At 49.0% G+C, this 22369-nt stretch overlaps 1 protein-coding gene across 3 annotated transcripts; it reads left to right on the top strand.

Moving 5' to 3' along the window:
- Nucleotides 1-593: 593 nt before the first annotated feature.
- Nucleotides 594-20035, top strand: spg11 (SPG11 vesicle trafficking associated, spatacsin). Of its 3 annotated transcripts, XM_084363886.1 has the most exons (41): nt 594-930; nt 1627-1823; nt 1963-2190; nt 2732-2951; nt 3350-3487; nt 3997-4373; nt 5095-5240; nt 5373-5487; nt 5662-5817; nt 5933-6108; nt 6230-6406; nt 6940-7011; nt 7173-7300; nt 8122-8297; nt 8381-8579; nt 8906-9109; nt 9204-9310; nt 9753-9898; nt 10408-10569; nt 10711-10777; nt 10976-11138; nt 11281-11443; nt 11520-11538; nt 11765-11873; nt 12293-12452; nt 12668-12940; nt 13515-13715; nt 13915-14022; nt 14223-14388; nt 14563-14777; nt 14923-15664; nt 15957-16102; nt 16190-16394; nt 16751-16888; nt 17283-17416; nt 17756-17875; nt 18347-18515; nt 18617-18693; nt 18903-19058; nt 19288-19439; nt 19555-20035. In XM_084363886.1, the coding sequence occupies exons 1-41, from the start codon at nt 719-721 to the stop codon at nt 19727-19729; spliced, it is 7194 nt and encodes a 2397-aa protein (XP_084220012.1). In that variant the 5' UTR covers nt 594-718; the 3' UTR covers nt 19730-20035. The 3 variants fall into 3 exon arrangements, with proteins under 3 accessions (XP_084220012.1, XP_084220010.1, XP_084220011.1); XM_084363884.1 differs by lacking the exon at nt 11520-11538 and having other exon boundaries at nt 11281-11489; XM_084363885.1 differs by lacking the exon at nt 11520-11538 and having other exon boundaries at nt 11281-11489; nt 16754-16888.
- The last annotated feature ends 2334 nt before the right edge of the window (nt 20036-22369 follow it).

Consider the following 22369-nt stretch of genomic DNA (forward strand, 5'->3'; position numbering starts at 1 on the left):
TTGTGAGAACAAACGCAGGAAAGACTGAGGACAACATACAGGAGTAATTAAAGGAAGCTGAAGCACGAGATGAAATAAGTAACTAAACCAATGAAATAAATACAATAATACAAATTATAAATAATAATTTAAATCTATAAAATGTTTTTAGACAGAAATGACATCATAAACGTCTCTGTAATGTAGTGACCCTTTAAATTGAGAGTTAAAAGTTTAAATAATATTATTATTTAATAATAATATTAAAAGTCTCATATCTCGTAATAATTATGATTTATGCATCTTAAAACTTTTACTTTTTGTCTCTTAATTATGATTAATCTCATGTTTACTGTTTAAAATCTCCTGATTTTGACTTTTCTTTCTCTTTTCATCTCATAATCTGATTTTAAATCATGACTCAGCGCGTGAACATTATTTTCCTCATCGCGCTCAGATCTCATCTCTTTATTTCTTCTCGTGTCAGAAATGTTGCTCATGAAGTTTGATCTCACCAACATCGTCTTTCCATTAAGTGTCCTGGTCGCCTCCTGTTCTCTTCTTCTATTGGTCAGATTGGGTCAGCTGACAGGGCGGACGCGTCATGTGACCAGCGGACTCAGCCTGTGTTGACCTGACAGCTCCTGGTTCTGTGGCTGTCGTCGGTTCTGGTTGTGTTCTGGTGAGATGTCTGCTGGGCTCACAGGCTGATCGGAACCTCTCCTCTGGACCTGTGAACATGTTGGAGGCGGCCCAGCGGCTGGAGAGCAGCTCCACTGAGGTGTGCGTCATCCCGGAGAACCAGCACTGTGGACCGGTAGCGGACATCCAGAGAGCCCAGCTGGCTCCTGGAGGCTCCCTGCTCGGATGTCTGGGGCCCCGGGGCCGGCTGGTGGTGTGGGACCCGGCGGACAGAGACGCTCCTCCGGCTGAAGAGGACGGGTACACAGAGTGAGTCCGACAGGAGGAGCCCACTGCAGAACTTTGTCTGTAGTCTGGAGCAGGACTTCCTGCTCGTATAACACGTCGTGTTTTAACATAAATTAACCTGAACTCATGGAAATGACACAAACAATCTGTTTGAATGTGTGAAATTAATATATTGATTCAGTCAGAAATCAAAGTCCTGAAACTAAAGACACGGTACTGATGCTCAGTGGACCTGATGTTCAGTGGACCTGATGCTCAGTGGACCTGATGCTCGGGGGATTGTACGGAAGCCCTGAGGGGACAGTGAGACTGTTTATGTCTGTTGTCTGGTGATCACATCTAAATGATGTTGTCTTCTGTGTTTATGACTTGAGATCTGGAGGAAATTAGAGTGAGTGAATTACATTTATTGTTTGTTCTGCAGGATGATGTTTCTTTAGTTTAAAACATGTATTTATATCTGAAAACATGTAAACAAACAAACAAAAACAAAAAATCAGGGGGGAAAAAAAGGAACTTATTTCTTAGTAACTCAGATTATCCCACCAGGGCACGAGTCATAAACACAGGAGAGACAATGATGAAGATCAGACTAAATGGATCAGCACCTGCCCCTCAGAGCTTCTGCAGATTTGACTCAGTGCATGTTGCCTTTAACTCAGCATGCACTGACACTGATGATTACAGAGCGCCTCCATCTTTTCCTCTTGTCTCCAGCTTCTCCTGGGAGGAGGTGGTCGTCCACAGCCGCAGCATCAGCAGCTTCATCAGCTTCAGACTGCTGGCTGTTGGAGCTCAGGGTGACCTGAAGCTGCTGGAGGTGGAGGCAGAGCGATCAGCCTCCATCTCTCTGCGCCGTGTCTGTGAATGTCCTGCAGAGCGCCTGCTGCAGGCCGTCAGAGAGCAGGACCCGGGTGAGTACCAGCAGCAGCAGCAGCCCGCCATCGTCATCATGTGCAGCCACAGTCTGACGCTGCAACTGACCGAAGAGCTTCAGACTCGTGTCGTTATTAATGAATATTATAATCCTGCAGCTTGTGTCTGTGTTTTCAGGTGTGTGTGAGCTGCAGTCGGTGCGTGTGCTGTCATTCGCTGCTGGCCGCTGCTGCGTGCTGCTCAACTGTGATTGGCTGCTGCAGCTGCAGTGGCAGCAGACGGAGGAGGAGCCTCAGACGTCGTCCTGCTGCAACATCCAGCCGACCGACGGAGACGGACGCTCTGCTGTCCACCACTGTGTCTGCAGAGACAGCCTGTTCGTCCTCAGCTCCTCTGGACTCACATGTATCCTCGACTGACTGCAGCGTCTCGCTGAACACGACCTGTCACCGACACACGACACAAATACAGCTGCTGCTATGTTTTCTCTTAAAGGGGCGTTATGTAACTTTGTAGAAGAAATTCAAACACTGTCTGAAGCTAGAAAGGTGGCAGGGTCCGCCACATATAAACAAAGTAACACAATATAAACTGCGTCGTCCTTTAAGGTCAGTTTGTTTATTCAGTTTATTCAGTCATGAAGACAAAGAGAGTTTGATTATTTAGTTTGTTAATCAGCCAATGAGGATCTTTCTCTGCTCATTAACATTTCTTCTCCTAAACTACAGACTGCTCCTTTAATGAGACATGAGCGTCCTTTAATCAAACTAAGCTACGTGTGATGAAACTAATAAAGCAGACCTTGGAAACAGTCGTCTGACACATGATCTAAACTCAGAGTCAGTTAGTGTCCTGAGCTTCAGCCTCACGTCCTGGACTCCTCAGTGTTCAGAGGCTGCGAGCGAGTGAGTAAAGATTTAAAGCACCGTCTTTAACTGACCTCCAGCTGTGTATAACGTCTCTGATGGCAGTCTGCTGGCCAGCATCGACCTCCCTGCGTACCTGAGCTCCGGCCTGGTGGACGACGACCTCAACTCCTCCCCCTCTTCCTCCTTCTCCTCCTCTTCCTCCTTCTGCCTCCTCCAGGTGTCAGCTGATCTCAGTACAGCTGTGGCGCTCACTCAGTCTCACACCGCCATCGCCGTCGACCTCAACCACTACTTCAGGTCAGCGTTTCCCTTTTCTGCTCATTTTTTCTGTTTTTGTCTCAAAAGATGTCGTCGCCTGTTAAAAATCCATCTCAGCAGCACAAACACGCTGCCTCTCAGCGCTGCCTCTCACCGCCGGGATACGAGCAGAAAGCACATTAAAACAATGGCACTGCACAAGAGATTAATGTGGGTTTAACTGCCCGCTGAGCAGTCATGATTGAGGCGAGACGTCTCAGCTGTCTGTTTGTCTTTTCTGTCAAATCCGGAGGAATATCAAACTGACTGCAGACTCTCATCAGATCAGCCCACTCGACAAACAGGAGCCCACTGTGACTCATATGCAAGTTAATCAGACAGAGATTGACTCAGAGATGAAACCAAACACACTTCAGAGTGCTGTGTCTGTCCTGCAGGATGTATCCGGACCACCTGCTGTGTGCCGTTCCCCCCTCACGGCCCGCTCTCCGGCCCGAGCACCCGAGAGACCAGGACAGCCTGTCGAGCTCCAACTGCAGCCTGGTCGCCCTCGGATCGACCTTCAGTACTGACCGGTACAGATAAGTGTTAAAGACGATACAGAGTGGTTTTTATTTCTAAATCTGAAGAGAACAGACACGGTCGAGTTGGACCTTTAAAACAAACGTCAATAAATACATAAAGGCTTTTTAAAGAGACGTGTGCCTCCTCAATCAAACTTAATCTGAGTTGATACAACAATTTGCTGTTGTTGACAACTATTTTTAATGATTTAATAAAAGTTTGAATAATTTCTCAAGCAAAAAATGTCAAATGTTCACAGGATCCAGCTGCTCAGATGTGAGGATCTGATGTGTTTCTGTCTCTCAGGGTTTTAAACTGAATTTTAAAGATGCCACTCTGGTGTTTTACATGTTATAGTCTCTCTTATTGATTATTGAGTAATAAAAATAATCTTCTTATATACACTACACTTAATTATTTCAGATGAACAGATTGATGGTAGAAATTCAGCATGACTTCAGAACGTTCATCGCTCCAGAACTTTTGTTCACCTTCTTCTTCTTCTTGACCTCTGATCCAGCTCCTGGGAGGCTCGTCTGGCCTCCATGTACAGCAGAGCCCAGCAGGCTGCAGCTCCCCCCTCCTCCTCCTCCTCCTCCTCCTCCTGGTCCTCCTCACTCCCCCACCCGGAGTCCCACCAGGCTCCTTCCTCGGCCCACAGCAGAGCGCCTCACGGCGGGGCGACTGTTTCTTTCTCCGTCCCCGAGTCGTCCTCTCCGTCTCTGCTCACTGTGTCTGAGTTCTCCGCCCAGATGACCTTCGTTTCCCCTGGCAACAGACAGACCACAGTGGCCTTGTGGGATTTAGAGTCTGGGAGTGTGAGTTACCACCAGGCGGAGGGCGAGGCCGCTCCGGTCCAGCGCTGTGGAGAGAGACAGCACCGACTGCTGCTGAAGAGTAAGTCGACCACCGGAGTTTTGTTACTGTGAAAGAGAAGAAGAAGAAAACATTTTCTTAGTTCTGTGTTTTGGATTCCTGTCGGGAATTAATATCAACTAAGCTCATGGAGGTCCGGCGACGTCGTGACTCAACAGCTCCAAACAAACCTTCAATTTACAGAAGACACGTTGTGTTCATTTTAATTTGTCCTTTTGTTTCGGCTCCAGAATTATTTGGCAAAACTGGTGATCTGATTCTTCAGATCTCTGCAGTGAAGTTTGGACTGAAATACAAAAATTAGATCCAACAAAGCAAAACAAAGCAAAGCAAAGCAAAGCTTGGCTCGGTCGTCACACTGTGTAGAAATATAAACTGTAGTCAGACGTTACGATGATCTGCAGTCTCTGAAAATCATTCTGATCCCTGCAGGCTTTTATTTTGTTTTCTAATGCAGCCAACACAGTTTCAATCAGTTCACCAACACAGAGAAAGAAAATCTGCCATTATATTCACACGTCTGTCTGTCTGTCTGTCCGTCTGTCTGTCTGTCTGTCTGTCCGTCTGTCTGTCTGCCTGTCTGTCTGTCTGTCTGTCTGTCTGTCTGTCTGTCTGTCCGTCCGTCCGTCCGTCTGTCTGTCTGCCTGTCTGTCTGTCTGTCTGCCTGTCTGTCTGTCTTCCTGTCTTCCTGTCTGTCTGTCTGTCTTCCTGTCTGTCTGTCCGTCTGTCTGTCTGTCTGCAGAGGCCGGCCTGTTCCAGGTCCTGTTCTCAGTGTCCCAGCAGGACTTGCTCAGCAGGTTGATGTTGTTCGGCAGCGCAGCAACGGTCGACGCAGTGTGTCACCTGAACAGCTGGGGGCGCTGCTCCATCCCCATCCACGCCCTACAGGTACGAGGCACGCTCACCTTTCCTGGCTCGTCTCAGATCCCTTCTAGTTCAGAGGAGACTGTTAGGAACGTATCTGGATGAGCTGTAGACGATGTTTGGATCAACACCGTCTCTCTGCTGTTTGTTCTGCAGGCCGGACTAAAGAACCGTCAGCTGGACACGGTGGATTTCTACCTGAAGAGTAAAGAAGACCTCCTGAACCCTGCGGCCGACCAGCCAGCAGCGTCCGGGCTGAGCCTGACAGACAGTACGCACACAAGCTTCATTCATGTTTATTGGATCACAGTTATTTAAGCTTTGAAACAGTTACAGATGCTGCTGCTCGACTTGTTGTCCTTCATTTGAAATGTTGTTCACTAATCCTTCCAGTTTCATGCACATTGTTGTATATAAAGCTGTGTGTGTGTGTGTGTGTGCGCAGGTGTGCAGGAGTTGTGTCCTGCGTTGGACCTGCTGTGTTCGGCTGTCAGAGACTCGAACAGTGAAGCTCAGAGCCGACAGTTCTCTGAACAGCTGCTCAACATCACCATGAACTTCGTCAGCACGCAGATCCGCTCGGTCCTGTCCAACACACACCGTAAGACAGCACACACACACAGACAGACACGCACACACACACACACACACGTCTGTCCACAGCTGGAGATGATTGGCTCAGGTTGAAACTCCCTCGCTCTCTGTTGTGTCCACAGACGAGGATGCAGACGTGCGGAGCTGCGTGGACGTTCTCGACCGTTACCTCGCTGACCTGAGGACCTACATGAAGAGGTTCCCCTGGCCTGCAGGGGGCGACACCTCCAGCACCAGTTCTGCTGATCCTGCTCAGGAGGAGGCTCAGAGAGACGAGTGGGAGCAGCTGCAGGCGGAGGTGACGTCTCCTGGCAGAACTTTTATTAGTGTTATTATTATTGTTGTTTTATTTTTGTCTTCAGGGACGAGGACAGAGAAAAATGTCCCTTCATGTGTGTATATGTGTATGTGCCCTGCAGGGAGTGGTCCGTCAGTCCATCCTGACCAATCAGATCCCCAGAGCTCAAGCCGTCCTGCGGAGGCGGAGCTGTCCGGAGCAGCGGCTGCCGGCCCTGAGGATGGAGGGTCTGCGGCAGGTCTTCTGCTGCCTGCAGCGCCGAGACCTGCAGACCGCCAACACACTCCTCACCAACATGGTCAGACTCAGTCAGACAGTTAGCAGCCGCACGTGCTAACATGCTAACTTTGATATGCTAACATGTTAAAAGGTACACGCTAAAGGAGTATTCCAACATTTAAGGAAATACTCTTAACTTTCCTTCTGAGAGTCAGATGGATACCATCTCATGTCTGTGTTCATGTCTGGAGTCCTGACGTGGTTAGCTTAGCTTAGCATTCAGACTGGAGGCAGGGAAAACAGCTAGCCTGGCTCCGTCCAAAGTTTAAAAATGTGCCTACCAGCACCTCGAAAACTCACAGATTGATTCACTGTGTCTCAATCCAGCTATGTGCTTAAAGAAGCAGTTCACCCAAAAATAAAAGTTCAGTCATCATCTCCTCCCTCCCTGCTGATGAAAGTCAGGTGAAGTCTCGTAGTCCACAAAACATTTCTGGAGCTTCACAGTAAAACAGAGTTGCAGCGTTCTGCTGAACAGCTGAAAGTGTCGGCTCGCACATGTCTGATCACTGAAACTTTGAAAATAAACCTGAAGTCATTTTGTGTTTTCAGGGTTTCAGTGTGACGAAGCAGCTGCACAGTATCTGCCTCTACACCGACGACAAGGACCTCCGGGAGTTTGTGGTGAGTTTACAGTGAATTTTTAATTTTTAATTTTTAATTATTAATTTTTGAATTATTTTAGCCTGTTTGCAGTCGTGTGTTGTCACTGACAGCCATGTTTATATCATCTCTTTGTACACCTTTACAATTTATATGCGGCCTCTGATTGGTTGACTGATCAGGTGGAGGAGCTGTCGGGGCGGAGCTGTTTCCCGGAGGAGCAGATGCAGAGCGTGGCGTTCATAAAGCAGATGGAGAAGTTGGGATCACTTCCTGCCGCCCGCTGCCCTGCAGACAGCGCACAGCACAGGTAAAGAGGCTGCACAGCTGCTTTACTCGTCACATCTGAGTTTAATGATTCTGTATTAGTGAACTAATATTTGGAATAATTAATCATCTTAAACCATCATAACATCGCCCTTTTAGCGAAGCCACCAGTTAAACTAAGACGTTGCTTCACGTTTGTTTGCCGGCTATCAGTTAGCATCGTTGTGGTTACGGTCGTTAAGACTTCAGCCTGTAGTTACCATGGTAACAGCAGGTGTGGTTTAATGCTACAGGCCCCAAAAACGCTGAAGGAAGCAAACAGTTTTTGATCAGCTTCTTCATCAGAAACACAACACAGAGGTTGTCAATCAATCAATAATCAATACAACCTCATCTGGTTCCACACTGCACACACAGCCGACTCCTCTGCCGACTGTTGTGTCTCTGTGGTTATAAAAGAATATATGTTTCCCTTTTCTTTCACAATAAAAGCCACCCGTCATCTGAAACGTGGTTTGATGTGGTGAAGAGCCGCCGGCGCTGAGCCGTCAGTCTGCTCAACGCTTTCTGTGTTAAAATGAATTTCAGTTCTGTTTTTTCTCAACAACAAACGGACCTGACCCTGACAGCAGCAGCACGAGCACAGCGCCAACACACATGAACAGAAACTTACTTTATATACTCATAACTCAGTTACCATAGCAACGTTCCACCTCAGTCTTCTTATTTTCCTGCTGCCCTTCTCGTCTTCATCTCCTCTGAACCTCATCGGAGCGTCTTCTCTCCGGTGAACTCTGTTCTCTGTTCACACCTTTTGTAATTGAGGTCGAGTCCGTCTCGTCTGTCCTTGCTCACTCTGCACAGTGTGGTTCAGATGGCCCGTAGGGAGGCTGGCGGTGAGGAGGTTCTGGTGCAGCTGGCGGGACAGACGAGGTCCGAGGAGGAGGGGGGGCTCTGGAGGAACCTCCGACTGGACTGGGTGAAGAACTGGGACCAGAGCTGCCAGACCGCCGTCCTCCTGTCCAGACTGGGACACACAGGTAAAGTCCAGCGGTCCTCTCAGCGCCTGCAGCGGCTCCTCAGAGTCCGATCAAATCAAACTAACGTGTTTCTGGTTCATCAGAGTTGAGCTCCTGTGACTCAGCGGTGTTGTGGCGTTACCTGACCGCCCTGCACGATCGGCGCCGGGTGGTCGACTGGATCAACTGGCAGAAGGAGAGCAGCAGCGCCCCCCGGTGGCCTGAGTTAACCCCAGAGCTGGTCAACAACAACACGGCCTGCAGCACCTACATGAGGGAGAACATCCTGGACCTGCTGGCCCGGTACAGCAGCACTGTTCACCACCACATGAACACAATAATAATCTTCTTGAGCATCGTCATGTGATGTTGTTTATTCTGAAACATGTATTTAACTACGAGCACAGCGCCGCTCAGTAAACACAGGAAGTGTGGAGGTTCTGCTGCTGCGAGCCGCCAACGCTGTGGTTCTGCTCTCTTACAGCAGCCCCGATATTTAATAATCCAATATTTATTATGAAAAAAACTTTCAATGAATACTGTACGATAAGGACGTGCACTAAATGTGCACACATCACATCACAAACGGCTTTGAGGTGACTTCCTGATTGGTTCTGTTGTGTCCTCAGGAGAGGTCTGTTCATCCCGGAGGAGCTGGCAGACCTGCAGCAGCTGCTGTGGAGGTTGGCTCAGGGTGGAGGGGCGATGGCTTCATCTCCACCCGTCCCTCAGTACCGCTCCCCCCTCGGCCTGGACCTCCACAGCCTCTTCATCACCTTCTGCCTGGACCACAGCCTGCAGTACCTGCTCTACACCTACCTGGAGCACTACAGGTGTGTGTTGACACGATGACGTGGATCATTAATACTTCTGTTGCACCTGAAACATCAGTTTGTTCTTTAATGAATCTGTGTCCGTCCTTCACAGGTTGACACCCAGAAACTGTCCCCTCCTGACCAATCGGAGCCTGTCTGAGAGCCAGCCCTGGTTTGAGATGCTGGTGAAGATCCAGGAGATCACCAGAGATCTGTCAGGTACCAGACTGCTGCAGGACCGGTTCTCCGGCTCTGTATGACCCTGATGAAGCCCACAAGCTGAATCACAGTTCTCTCTTTTTCCTCCGCTGTACCATGAAAGTAGTTGAGGTGGTATCAGAGTCGACTCTTTGGACTTCTGGATGTTTAGATGAGACAGAACAGGATTTCTGATAACTGACGATCACGGAGGTCTTTCTCTCTTCATGAGTTGTTTCTCATTGTAAGTTGAATACGTTTGGATTTCAGCTGCAGGTCGAACAAACAAACATCAGATATTTGAAGACGCCTCCTCGGACTCGTCACTTATTATTTTTAACATTTAATAGTTGAAGTGATTAACTGAGTGTTTACTCCTCCAGAGCTGGTCGACTCTGAGCCGCTGAGAAGCAGCAGAGTCACAGATGTTCACCGTCTCTCTGTCGTCCGTCTGCTCTTCCAGATCCAGGACTGGTCTTCCAGGCCAGTTTAACCAGTGCTCAGGTTCTGTTGCCGGGCAGCCAGGCGTCTCTCAGCAGCCTCCTGTTAGAGGGACACAGCCTGCTGGCTCTGGCGGCCATGATGTTCGCCCCCGGAGGCATCGACCAGGTGAACACGACCAACTTGAATACGTTGCTTTTAGGATTATATGATTCATTCAAAATGTTTTTTTTAGTTTAATGATGAATTGATTTGATGAAGCCTGCAGACTGTGTTGGGAATCAGAAACACAGACGCTTTGCTGCGACTTACTGTGTTTGGACGATAATAAAAAAAAGGGAATAATTTATGCGTCGCTCAAACAACCACACACACTCAGTGTGATGATGTCAACGCCACACCGGGGGACAAACATGCATCAGTTAATATCCAACCATAAAGATGTGAGTTTTAATGCATCCAGTCAGAGACGAGCACTAAGCTAATGTTAGATGTTAGGTCGTCAGTGTCCGAGGATAAGAGGTGCTGAAATCAGTCCGAATCAGCGCTGGACGCATGTTTAACCCGATACAGTCGACATCAAGTCAGATATTTATCAGCTGGACGTGTTGTCATGTCAGCTTCTGGTCGTTGAGGAGCGTAAGACTGAAAACCTCCCGTGTGCTTCCTGTGAACAGGTGGTTCAGGGTGAGAGGTCGGGCAGGTCGGATAGGACGGTCGACCCCCAGCTCCTGAAGATGGCTCTGGCCCCCCACCCCAAACTGAGGGCCGCCCTGTTCCCTGCTGGGCCCCGAGGAAACAGCCCGTCCTCCGACGTCTCCGTCTACCACCTCCTGCAGGTACGTTCACACCTGTCAGCCGTGGTCTTCTCCTGCTCTCCTGAATGAGACCTCTGACAGTCACAGCTCAGCTTGTTGCAGCAGATCGTGTGCACGTGTAGGAAAGTTGAACGTATTAATGACTTGGTGTTTTTTTTCCAGTCGCTCCATCCTCTGGACCCATCGAGGCTGTTCAGCTGGCAGGCAGCAAACACCCTCAACTCCACCGGTGAGCTCTGACCACCAGCTTTAGAGGGAAAGTTCACAGCTGAAGTATCTGCAGAGAGCTCGTCTGGTGTGATCAAGTCTTCAGGGGCCCGAGATCACAAACTGAACATCAGAAAATTAAACATCATGTTAGCTTCACCATTGTGAGCATCCTAACATGCTAACATTAGTTTAATCTGATCGGGGTTGTCCTCCACAGAAACGTCAGAGCTGCCTCACTTCTCCAGCCCTCACCTGGTCAGCAGGTTCGCTCTGGTGGAGAACCTGGACTTCCTGTTTTACCTCCGTCATGGCCGACCATCCTTTGCATACGCCACCTTCCTCGTCCAGCAGCTGAGCGGCTGCAGTGACGTCACACTGATGTGAGTATGACACACTTTAATACAGCTGCTCAGCCCACAGAGAGAAGAGAAAACTAATGTGTGTGTGTGTGTGTGTGTGTGTGTGTGTGTGTGTGTGTGTGTGTGTGTGTGTGTGTGTGTGTGTGTGTGTGTGTGTGTGCAGGCTGCAGCAGGCCTGGCAGCAGGTGTACAGGTTGGCCCTGCAGTGTTTCAACGTGCCGTCTGTGGCGTCTGCGGCCGTTTGTTTCTGTGAGCTGCTGGGAGCCTGCAGCCTGAAGCTGAGGGTCGACATCAGAGCCATGAACATCATCCTGCAGCACCAGAACCAGCACCACACACACCCCGCTCTGACACAGCATCCACACACACTGGGTACACACACACACACACACCGCTCTGACACAGCACCCACACACACTGGGTACACACCACACACACACACTGCTCTGACACAGCACCCACACACACTGGGTACACACCACACACACACACTGCTCTGACACAGCATCCACACACACTGGGTACACACCACACACACACACTGCTCTGACACAGCATCCACACACACTGGGTACACACCACACACACACACTGCTCTGACACAGCACCCACACACACTGGGTTAACACACTGATTTGTCTCTTCAGTGTCTAAAGCTGTGAAGCTGGCGGAGGCGGAGCCTGGAGCAGCGGAGGAGCTGATTGGCTTCCTGGAAACTGCAGTGACAGACAACCTGGAGCAGAAGGGCGTCAGCAGGTAACTGTGTTGACGTGCTGTCAGAAGAACCGGACAAACGTTTTGTCTGACCGGAGGAAATCTCGCGACGTCGTCATACGTCTTCGGGGGCACGCTAACATTTGAACATGTGTAAAGAAGCAGGAGGTCTTCATGTAGAAAAAATATATCACAGCTGTGCATGAGTTTTATCTCACCTGGTCTAATTTATCTCACCTGGTCTGATGTGTTAGAAACCTTCATTTAAATCCGTCTCATTTATCTGGTTTTATGTGTGTTTCATCTTATTTTAGTCAGAAGCCTCCGTGTTTTCTGATCAGCTCCTGATCAGCTGACTCGCTGTCAGTTTAATGAACATTTCCATCAGAAAAATCAGTTGTGTGATAGTCGCCAATCTGCGTGTGTGTGTGTGTGTGTGTGTGTGTGTGTGTGTGTGTCAGGTCGTCGTACGAGGCGGCTCAGGAGTGGGCGTTGCCGGTTCAGTTCTGTCAGCTGCACGGTCTGAGGCTCAGCTCGGTTTACCCCGCCCACTGCGCTGCAGACGGACAGTTCATCCACTTCCTGTTGTTTGTCCAACTGCACAACTTCCCGGCCCAGCAGGTGAGCACACACCTCTGCGACCATGGGTGTGTTACAGGTCAACGGGCCCCTGGACGCAGAACCAGACACAGAGAAACAGTCTCCTCATAGTTGTTTTGTGTCTCTGTGTAGTCGTTTTGTGTGTCTTTTTGGTAGTTATGGATGTTATTTCTACTGTAATGTCGTTTCTGTCATGTCCAACTCCTTCCTATGACCATATTTGGTTCTTCCTCCAGGTGAGGTCATTGGCAGCTCAGTTTGGCCCCGCCCTGCAGGCCCACCTGAGTCTGGCCTTCCAGGACCTGCAGGTGTACAGTCAGAGGAGGAGCTGCGAGGAGCAGCCAGCGTCTCTGAGCACAGAGGAGGTCCCTGGGAGCCCGGAGCACCACACGGAGCTGTTCCAGGTCCTCCTGCAGAGCCAGGAGGAGGCGGCGCCCTGCAGGTACCTGCTGCAGGAGGCGCTGGTGCAACGCTGCCCAACGCTGGCTGTAATGGCCGCCTGTCAACAGGTAACCACACAAAATCCACCTTGTGATCACTGCTACTGTTAAACACCACGAAGAGGTCAAAGGTCCTCTGTGTCGAGCTGGAAGACGGTCGTTTGTGAGCAGAGTTATGAGAGAGACTGAATCAAATCATTCAGATGAGACGTGATTAAAAACATCAGTGAAGGGAAACTTCAGTGCCAAACATTTACAGCTGCAGGTAAAATACCTCCGGGCCAAATATCAGCTCATCAACAGAAGCAGAAGTGTAAACAACTCCGAGCTCGACGAGAGAAACGACCCTGAGACCTCAAAACGCTTTCTATCACCAGAGGACGGGACGAGCTGCCCACTGAGGACATATGGAGATTATTTACTTCATATTCTTTGGATGAACTTGCTGCATGTAGGAACGTTAATGATCAGGATATATTGTGTTTGTGGAGATGCATAAAGTCTACGTGGATGCACGTCTCAGGCTGCGGAGGCTTGTTGAATGAACATTATTCAACAATAATTAAGTAAAATGAGTTCTGACAGTAAATATTAAATTTCTTTCTGGAGACTTAAACACAGTCGAAACCTGTTTGATTGACAGGGGGCGGAGCTGCTGCCGTGCCTGTGTGTGTGGGTGCTGACCTCCGTCGATGACGTCACTTATGGTGAAGCCACCTCCCACCTGGTGGAGGCCGCCCAGCACCACGAGTGGACCCTGCACGACCTGTCAATCATCTGGAGGACGCTGCTGGGGCGGGGCCACGTCAGGCCCCTCCTACGAGGCTTCGAGCTCTTCCAGCAGGTAAAAACACTGAGATGTTACGTGATCAGAGACAGTGGGGTTCGTCAGGTCTGGATGTTTTAAGGTCAAACGTAAAATCTTGGTTGTTTTGGTCGATTTAGTGCAACAATCAACAGATAAAAACAGCTCTTCATCAGAACGAGACGACTCCGCCTGATTAACTGATCCAGATAACCTTCTTTCTGTCTTTGTCTCTCAGGACTGTCCTCTGGTGTTGGTGTTGAGGATGTTTGAGTTGTGTTGTGACTACAGGAACTTCTCTGAGGCCAAAGAAAAGCTGCTGGACTTCCAGAGGACGCTCATAGCTGTGAGGAAACTTGCTTTTGCTTTTTGCAGATTCTCTCAAAATTCATTGAAAGTTTGTGTTTCACTGGATGGATGGAGAGCTGGAGTTGATTCAAAGCTTCCAAGTGATGAAACTCTTCATTGAATCTTTCCTTAAAAGTGAAACTGGATCCTTTGTAAGAAAAAAGTTCTCACTTATAACTTATTCACTCACTGATGCAGCTGAGAAACGGCGGCCCAGCGCCCTCCAGTGGACTCCCCCTGCAGTGGGTGGAGAGCCAGGCGTCGGTGCTGCTCCTCACTATGCTGCAGCGCTGCTCCTCCCAGTACGACCTCCACCGGCTGCTGCAGCTCCTGGCCGACGTCGACAAGCTCCTCAAATCCAACGGTGAGACCGGAGAGTCCGTCACATCGTGTACCGAACTCAGACCGTCGCAGTCCGTCAGATGCAGCTCAGGAGGCGACAGGGATTATTAATTAATATCGTTACAGGTTTGATTACCAGCTGGACACACACTGTTTAACTTCTTGTGTGTGTGTGTGTGTGTGTGTGTGTGTGTAGGTCCAGACTTCAGGAAGCTCAGTCAGCTCAGTCAGTTGCTGCAGGGGTCAGAGGTCAGCCTGTCTCCCAGGCTGCTGCAGTGCAGTTCTCCCTCCGTCCAGCAGGAGGAGTTCCAGGCTGCAGTGGACGCTCTGCAGGCCAGGGGGCGCTACAGCCAGGCCCGGCAGGTGGCCCAGCTGGCCGGCCTGTCTGTCCACCGCCTGCTGCTCAGCCAGGTCTGATCCGCCACGCGGCGCACATCAACAGTTATCTTCACGTTTTACACTCACTTTTGTTACCTTCGGCCCGTGTTGGTCATTAAATCATCTCGCGTTAGTTTCATGATGTTTTACGAGGCAGGTGTTTCTGTCGTCCATGCAGCTTCTCCAGGAAGTAAACTCCCAGAAGTCCAAGCGTCAGTGGAGAAGGTTGGAGACGCGAGTCAGTTTCTGGAGGAGATGTCACGAGCAGCTGAAGGCCGACGGCACTGATCCAGAATCAGCCTCTCACTTCTTCCTGTCGCAGGCTGAAGCTGGCAGCGCGGGCTCCCCCGGGGCTGCGGAGGCTCAGGTCGAGCTGCTGGACGTCCAGGAGCGCTGCCTGCTGCTCTGCCTCGCCGCTCACTGGCTCGCCCTGCTCAGCCCGGCTCCCGTGGACAAACTGGAGAGCCTGGAGAAAAAGCTGTGGATCAGCCGCGTCCAACGACGCGTCCTCACCGTCGCCATGGAGAAGGAGAGCGTTTTCAACCTGCCGCCCGCCATCACACCTGAAATGAACACCTACGAAGTGCTCATGAAGGAGTTCTCCTTCTCCAACATATCAGGCCTGAACACAGAGGGCTGTCTCAGTGTGGAGGGACTCCCGGGGCCCTCTGGGGATCAGGAGGAGCTGAATATCCACTCAGAGCTGAGTCCAGAGGAGAGGAGCACTCTGACGGCGCTGATCGGTCAGTTACTGGATGAAGGAAGTATTCATGAAGCCAGCCGGGTCTGCCGGTATTTCTCCCTGCATCACCCGGACATGTGGGTGGTGCTGCGCTGCCGAGGTCTGGCCTCCGGAGAGCTGAGCCCTGAACCACAGGAAGAGGAAGCAGAGGCTCCGCCAAGGACGGGCATCACCAGCTGTGAGCTGCAGTTTATATACGTCTGCTCACATCACAACATCCTGCAGAGTGTTCAGTCTAAACTCTCCTTGCATCATCAGGAGGAATCATTTTACTCCATTTTAACATTTAAGCTGCACGACGATTTAAACCACTGCTGCTCTCTCATATATGTGTTATGACTCTGATGTTAACGGCAGCATCTCAGTAGTTTATTAAACACTTCAGAATTATATGAAAAGTTAAAACACAGTCACCAGTTTAGAGGACAGATCAGAAATAAAACACATTTTTCTCTCTGCGTCTCCTCCAGCTCCCTCCATCAGCAGCCTGTTGTCCTTCGTGATGCTCCCCCTCCCCGACGACGAGGTCGCCGTCCAGCTCCAGAGGCTGGTGGATCAGTGTCGCCATGGCAACAACTACTGCAAACAAGTCCTCAGCCTGTACCAGCTCTCCAAGGTACCAGCCGGTCCACCACCTACTGCACATAGTCAGCGCCGTCAGTACTACAGGTCTGAATGTTTTCTGTCCGTCTGTCCCGGCCAGGAGCTGCAGTGCTCCTTCAGTCAGATCTGCGGGGAGGAACCTCGCTCGGTGCTGGAGAAGCTGCTGCTGTCGGACCAGCCGGAGCGCTTCAGGAAGGCTCAGGCCTTCATCAAGGCTCAGGGTCTCTCTGCAGACGCTGTGGCCGAGCTGGTCTCCTCCGCCGTGGCCCAGGCGCTGCTGGCCTCGGCCCAGGAGCTGCAGCCTGGTGAGATCAGGACCGCTGCAGTCTGCACGGGTTTTGATGAGTAGGCTATAAATGCTGTGGCACTGGTCAATGTTGTTTACTTGTTACTATAACAACAAACAAAATGGTAAATAAAAATACTTTTATAATGATACAGCACCAGAACTTCTACAGCACACTGGAGAGAAAACGACGTGTTCCCTGATTAAAAGCTGACATCAGTTATTCAGTTCAGATAATAAGTGTGTGTGTGTGTGTGTGTGTGTGTGTGTGTGTGTGCGTGTGTGTGTGCGTGCGTGCGTGCGTGTGTGTCTGTGTGTGTGTGTGTGTGTGCATGTGTGTGTGCATGCGTGTGTGCATGCGTGTGTGTGTTTCAGCAGAGAGGCAGGTCTTCAGGCCGTCGGAGGGCCGCGACGCGCTGGTCCAGCTCATCAAACTGTGTGACGATCCGAACCTGGTGGGAGTCAAACTGCTGGAGAACCTCAACACTGTCCCACTGCGAGACCTGAGCTGCAGTACGACACACACACACACACACACACACACACACACACACACACACACACACACACCAGGATTTATTAATAATGGATTATATGACTACATGTGACAGATGTGGGCAGGTGTGATGAAACCACATGACATTGTGAGTTCAGGCATTTTTCGACATTTTCTTGGATTCTCAGGGAACTATAATGACACTCAGTAGAGTGCATACCTCCGCCCCACTCACAATGTTTAAGAAAGTAAAATCAGCACCAAAAGTTAATGAAGTCCCTTCCTCCATCCAAGTTTGGTGGAAGTCCATTCAGTGGTGTTCGTCTGATGCTGCTGACAAACCAACAAACAAACAACACGTGAAGTCATTTCCTGTCATGACCAAAGCGTCCGTCCTTCTCTCTCCTGCAGTCGTAGAGCTGCTGGTCGTGGCTCATGACTGCTTCAGTCTCACCTGTAACATGGAGGGGATTGTCAGAGTGCTCCAGGCCGCCCGTCACCTCAGCCACACCTACCTCGCTCCAGGAGAGCACTACAGCCTGCTGGTAAGCCCCGCCCCTGATCCGCCCACTGACCCGCCCCCTGGTCCGCCCACTGAAAGGTCGCAGTCGTTCGCCTCAGACTCTGAATCCTCTGCAGAGGACGAACATCCACGTGATGTCTGACAGTGTGACAGGGCTGTGATATGTGTTCAGTGCCGGACGAACCCAAACCCGCTGATGGACCTTTTTCTGTCGTCACAAGATGTTTGTCTTCATATCGCACAGCCTGTAATTCATCAGAGATGTGACATCAGCTCAATGATGCTAAAAGCTTTTCTTCTTTTCTGTGTGTGTGTGTGTGTGTGTGTGTGTGTGTGTGTGTGTGTGTGTGTGTGCGTGCAGGTGCGTCTGCTGACAGGTATCGGCAGGTATAATGAGATGACATACGTCTTCGACCTGCTGCATCAGAACCATCGCTTCGAGATGCTGCTTAGGAAGAAAGTGGACACAGACAGAGGACAGGTGGACACGCGCACACACACACCCACACACGGACACGCACACACACACAAATAGGATATAACACGCAGCGTCCAGCGTCTTTTGTGTTTAGCCGCTCCGAGCGCTTCAGAGAACATCTGCCAGCCTCTCAGAAAGCTCTGCTGACGTCACTGAGGCTCTTCTTCCTTCTTCCTCGGTGATAATATTCACTGTATCTTGTCTCCTGTGGATGATGTCATCACATGTGAATCTATAAGAGTATTAGAAACTCTTTAACTTATTCTGCAAAGAAGCTTCGACTGAAGTGTCAGTTTTTAACAAGTTGTTGTGAAAAACAGAAAAGTGTTGTATTGTAAACGTTAAATAAGGTTCAGGAGGATCCAGTTTTCTCACCGTTTGAACTCACCTGAACGTTACAGTAGGACAACGTGTCTTCGCTCCGTCACCGCCCGCGCTGCCTCCACATTAAACCTGATCTCCTTCCTGTCGCAGAGCTCCAGCCTGAAGACGGCTCTGCTGGATTACTTGAAGCGCTGCCTCCCTGCAGACAGCGAGAAACACAACATGGTGGCGCTGTGTTTCAGCATGAGGCGGGAGATCGGAGAGAACCACGAGATGGCTGCCAGAACACAGCTGAAGATCATCGAGTCTCAGGCCTGGGGTGAGCACGAGAAGCAGCCTGACAGTCAAAGCACGTCCTCTCATTCAGCCACGCTGTAGATGATGTTTCTGAGCCTGAGTCTGTGACTTCTCTCTGAACAGTGGTGACTCCTGAGCTGAAGAGTTCACTGGTCAAAGTGTTGGGTCTGCTGAAGGACGCTGCAGAGAGCTTCTCCAAGGTACGTGAACCATCGAGTCTAAAGAAAGAAAACTATTTGAGATGAGCTTTCAGGTTCTGTCAGAATCTGGATCTGTGATTCTCCCGGTGTAGTTTTCTCTCCACCTCCGCCTACTTGTTAGCAGCTAGCTTATTATATTATATGTGTGTGTGTGTGTGTGTGTGTGTGTGTGTGTGTGTGTGTGTGTGTGTGTGCGTGTGTGTTTCCAGGACTCGTGCGTGCGTCAGGCGAGTCGTTGTGTTCGGACAGCTAAGCTTGTCGCTCTTCAGCTGCACTTCCTGAACCAGGGATCGGACCTGCGCGTCATCAACCTGCGACCTGCAGAGCTGCTGAACGCCGTCACGTCGCTGCCACGATGCTATCAGGTCAGTTCACGTGGTGACGGACACACAGTAGTTAACATACTTTAGGTTTAGCAGTGTGTTGCTAACGTGGCTAAAGACTCTCTTAATATTAATGAGCAGTTTTCTGAGACAAAGCCACACACAGCAACAAAAACATGAGAATTAAAACTTGGAACCAACAGGTTCTGTGAGGTTCTGACATTAATGATTCAGAACATGACTGATGACGTCAGTGCTCTGTGTCTGGCAGGTGTTTGTGGTGTCGGAGGCGTACAGCCACAGTCCAGACTGGGCAGAGATCTTGTACCAGAAGGTGATCCTGAAGGGAGACTTTGTTTACCTGGAGGAGCTCAAACGCCACCGCCCGCTGACCTCCAGCCTGTTCGAGGACATCTTCAAAAAGTAAGTGTGAAGCAGCGGCGCCGTCAGTGAACATCCTGAAAGAGTTTGATCTCATCTCACCTGTGTGTGTGTGTGTGTGTGTGTGTGTGTGTGTGTGTGTGTGTGTGTGTTTCAGGCTGGACGGCGCTCCCAGCAGCACCGCTCCCAACGTGAAGCGCCTGCTGACGCACTGCGATGATGTGTACAGCCGCTACAGGCTGGCCTACCAGCAGAACCTGTATGACGTCTCCAAATCGCTGCTGCAGGACGCCAAGACCTCCAGCTACCTGAACGACAGGCTGGCCAGCTGATCGACCGACTGACTGACTGCATGTCCGATAACAGAAATCCTGTCGATGTTTCGTACTTATTTATAAAAAAAACACAAAATTGTCTTCTGTCTTCTAACCTGTCTTCTGTGGAGATGAATTAAATCAGATAGAATGTAATTATCTTCTAACATAATCAACACCTGAATATAATCTGTTTCTATTAATAAACAACAAAGACAAATGAAATGTAAACTGTAATTTACTGCTCAGAGTCGAGATTTAAAAACCTTCACAACAGGATCTGATGACACTGTAGAGATTTACATTAAAAACACTTTATGAACAGTTTTGTATTTGATGTTTTTTGTCCCCGCTGGTCCTGGAGCTGTCGCTGCCGTCCTCATCACTGTTTTATCATATTAAATTTAATGTGTTTGACCGCAGCCGTGACAACATGCAGTTAGAGGGCGTAACACTTACTCAGAGAACTGAAGTTACATCCAGTAACTACCGGTTTACCTGCCGACGTCAACACAAACATGCAGAACGTACAAACAACAGTTGTTTGTTGGGTCTTCTTATATTTTTGCGCTAACCGTTTTCCTTCTGTTTCCTCAACGAGAGTCGGCAGCGTAACAAACAGGATGTGCTTTAAAACTCAAGCTCACAGATGAGTCAGTACTAAGACCTGAACTTTTATTATGACTTCAGATCATTGTTTATTTTGCAGGTTAGCCTGTTGAACTTAGCGTTAGCACATTTTGCAGTTAATGTTGCTAGTGTCTATTAAAGCACGCTGGAGGACTGTTGGATTATTCAGCATTAAAGGACGGTCGAGAGAAACTGAACGTTAAACCTCCTTTGAAGACAATTAAAGTGACATCATGGAAATCTACATTCCCCCCCCCCCCCCATAGTTTCTGAGTGCAACACCACTGTCGTATATAAAAAAATCCCAGGTGTGTAAAGGTGTGCTCGGACCAAAGCCCAGGCAAATTATTTGTGTCTAAGTTACATATAAAGTCGATCATCAGATACGAAAAACAAGCGTCTATAACGCTGCGATCCTGAAGTTACATAGAGCAGAGACACTGAACCACCAACAAGATCCTGACGCTGTTAGTTTAAAGTAGAAAGTTACATAATGTTGCTTTAAGTAAAAGTAACACAATGAAGAAGTACTCAATTACAAGTAAAAGTCCTGCAGCAGCAAAATGTACTCAAATTAATTGAAAATGGCCCCAGAGTGTTTCATATGTCTATAAATTATTGGAGTACTGTTACTAATATATTGACATGCAGTCGCAGTAATTTAAAGGCACAGGATGATATTTCTGCCACTCGGGGTCCCTCAATCCAAACAGAAGTAAAGACGTACGTAGTGTGGGATTGTGCGACTTCCTTCCTCGCTCTCTGACTCCTGGAGGTCACAGACCAGATGAAACACCGATGACCTTTAAACTTGTGGATTTCTCTGGTTTGAACATCGTGAGATCATGTAAGTACACAACTCAACAGAATATATTACAGGTCCCGTTGTTTTTAGACTTTTTAACACAGAAATGCTCCGTATTTTATCTTTAATGTTGTTAAAGTGGAGCTCATCTTAATATCTTTCACTGTTCACTACTTTAATCTATAAAATGTAACATTTGATTCTTAATGTTAATTCTCTGCTCCTCCACCAGATGGCGGTCCAGGCTCAGTGTCTGACTACCTGATCAGAGCTGGAGGTGATCAGACTCCTGCTGTCAGATAATTGGACTCTTTGGACTTCAGACTGACGTAACAGTCACAAACCTGAGTGTTGACGTGCTGATGGCAGCTGCAGAGTTTAAACGTCTCAGTGCGACTCAACACAGGATCTCAGTGAGAAGATGTGAACTTCCAGCAGCTGAAGGAAAGAAACTCTTGTTTCTTTTTTTACTTCATCAGCTCTTTGTTAAAACCTCCTTCAGCTGTTAACAAGGTTTTCTGCAGTTGTAACTTGCTGAAGCTTGCAGATGCTCTTCTTTTATGTTTGGTGTGTGTGCTCGTTACAGCTGTAGGCAGCGCCGGTTAATAAGCTGCAGAGCCGAGGATGCTGGGAAACATCCTGAAATTAAAGCCATCTGTCTCTGGACAGCGACAAAACAGCTGCTATCAGGTAAACACACAACTGCAAAGTGATATTCTCAGTGACGTGTGTGTGTGATTACTTCACCAGGACTCACAGGAGATGAAACTCAGAGAAACTGAACAGAAAGACAAACAAGCTGCAGCTTCTCATTCTCTCTCTGTGAGCCGCCTGTTTATCAGCAGTAACGTCTCTAATAGAGAGTCATTAAGAAAACGATCTTATTATTCAGCTCTAATTAACAAATGAATCAGGAGTTTATGTCCCGCTCAGCAGAGCAGATCAACGGCTTCACACTGGAGACACACTTACTTATTTACTCTTCACCTTCTGACCTTTATATGAAGGACAAATAAAATGCATTTAATCTGCAACGAGACAACATGCATCTGCTTATTTAAAGGGACAGTTCACACAAAACTGAAAAATTCAGTCATCATCCTCCAGCACGCTAACCAGCTACAGCACTCTGTGGCTCAGAGGTGATAGTCTGATAGCTGGAGATGTAAACGCAGCCGGTTCACTACTGAGTCTGACAAGTCAACAAAATAATCTCTCTAAAT

Source organism: Pagrus pagrus (genome assembly GCF_965226575.1).
Source record: "Pagrus pagrus genome assembly, chromosome: 10".
NCBI lineage: Eukaryota > Metazoa > Chordata > Actinopteri > Spariformes > Sparidae > Pagrus > Pagrus pagrus.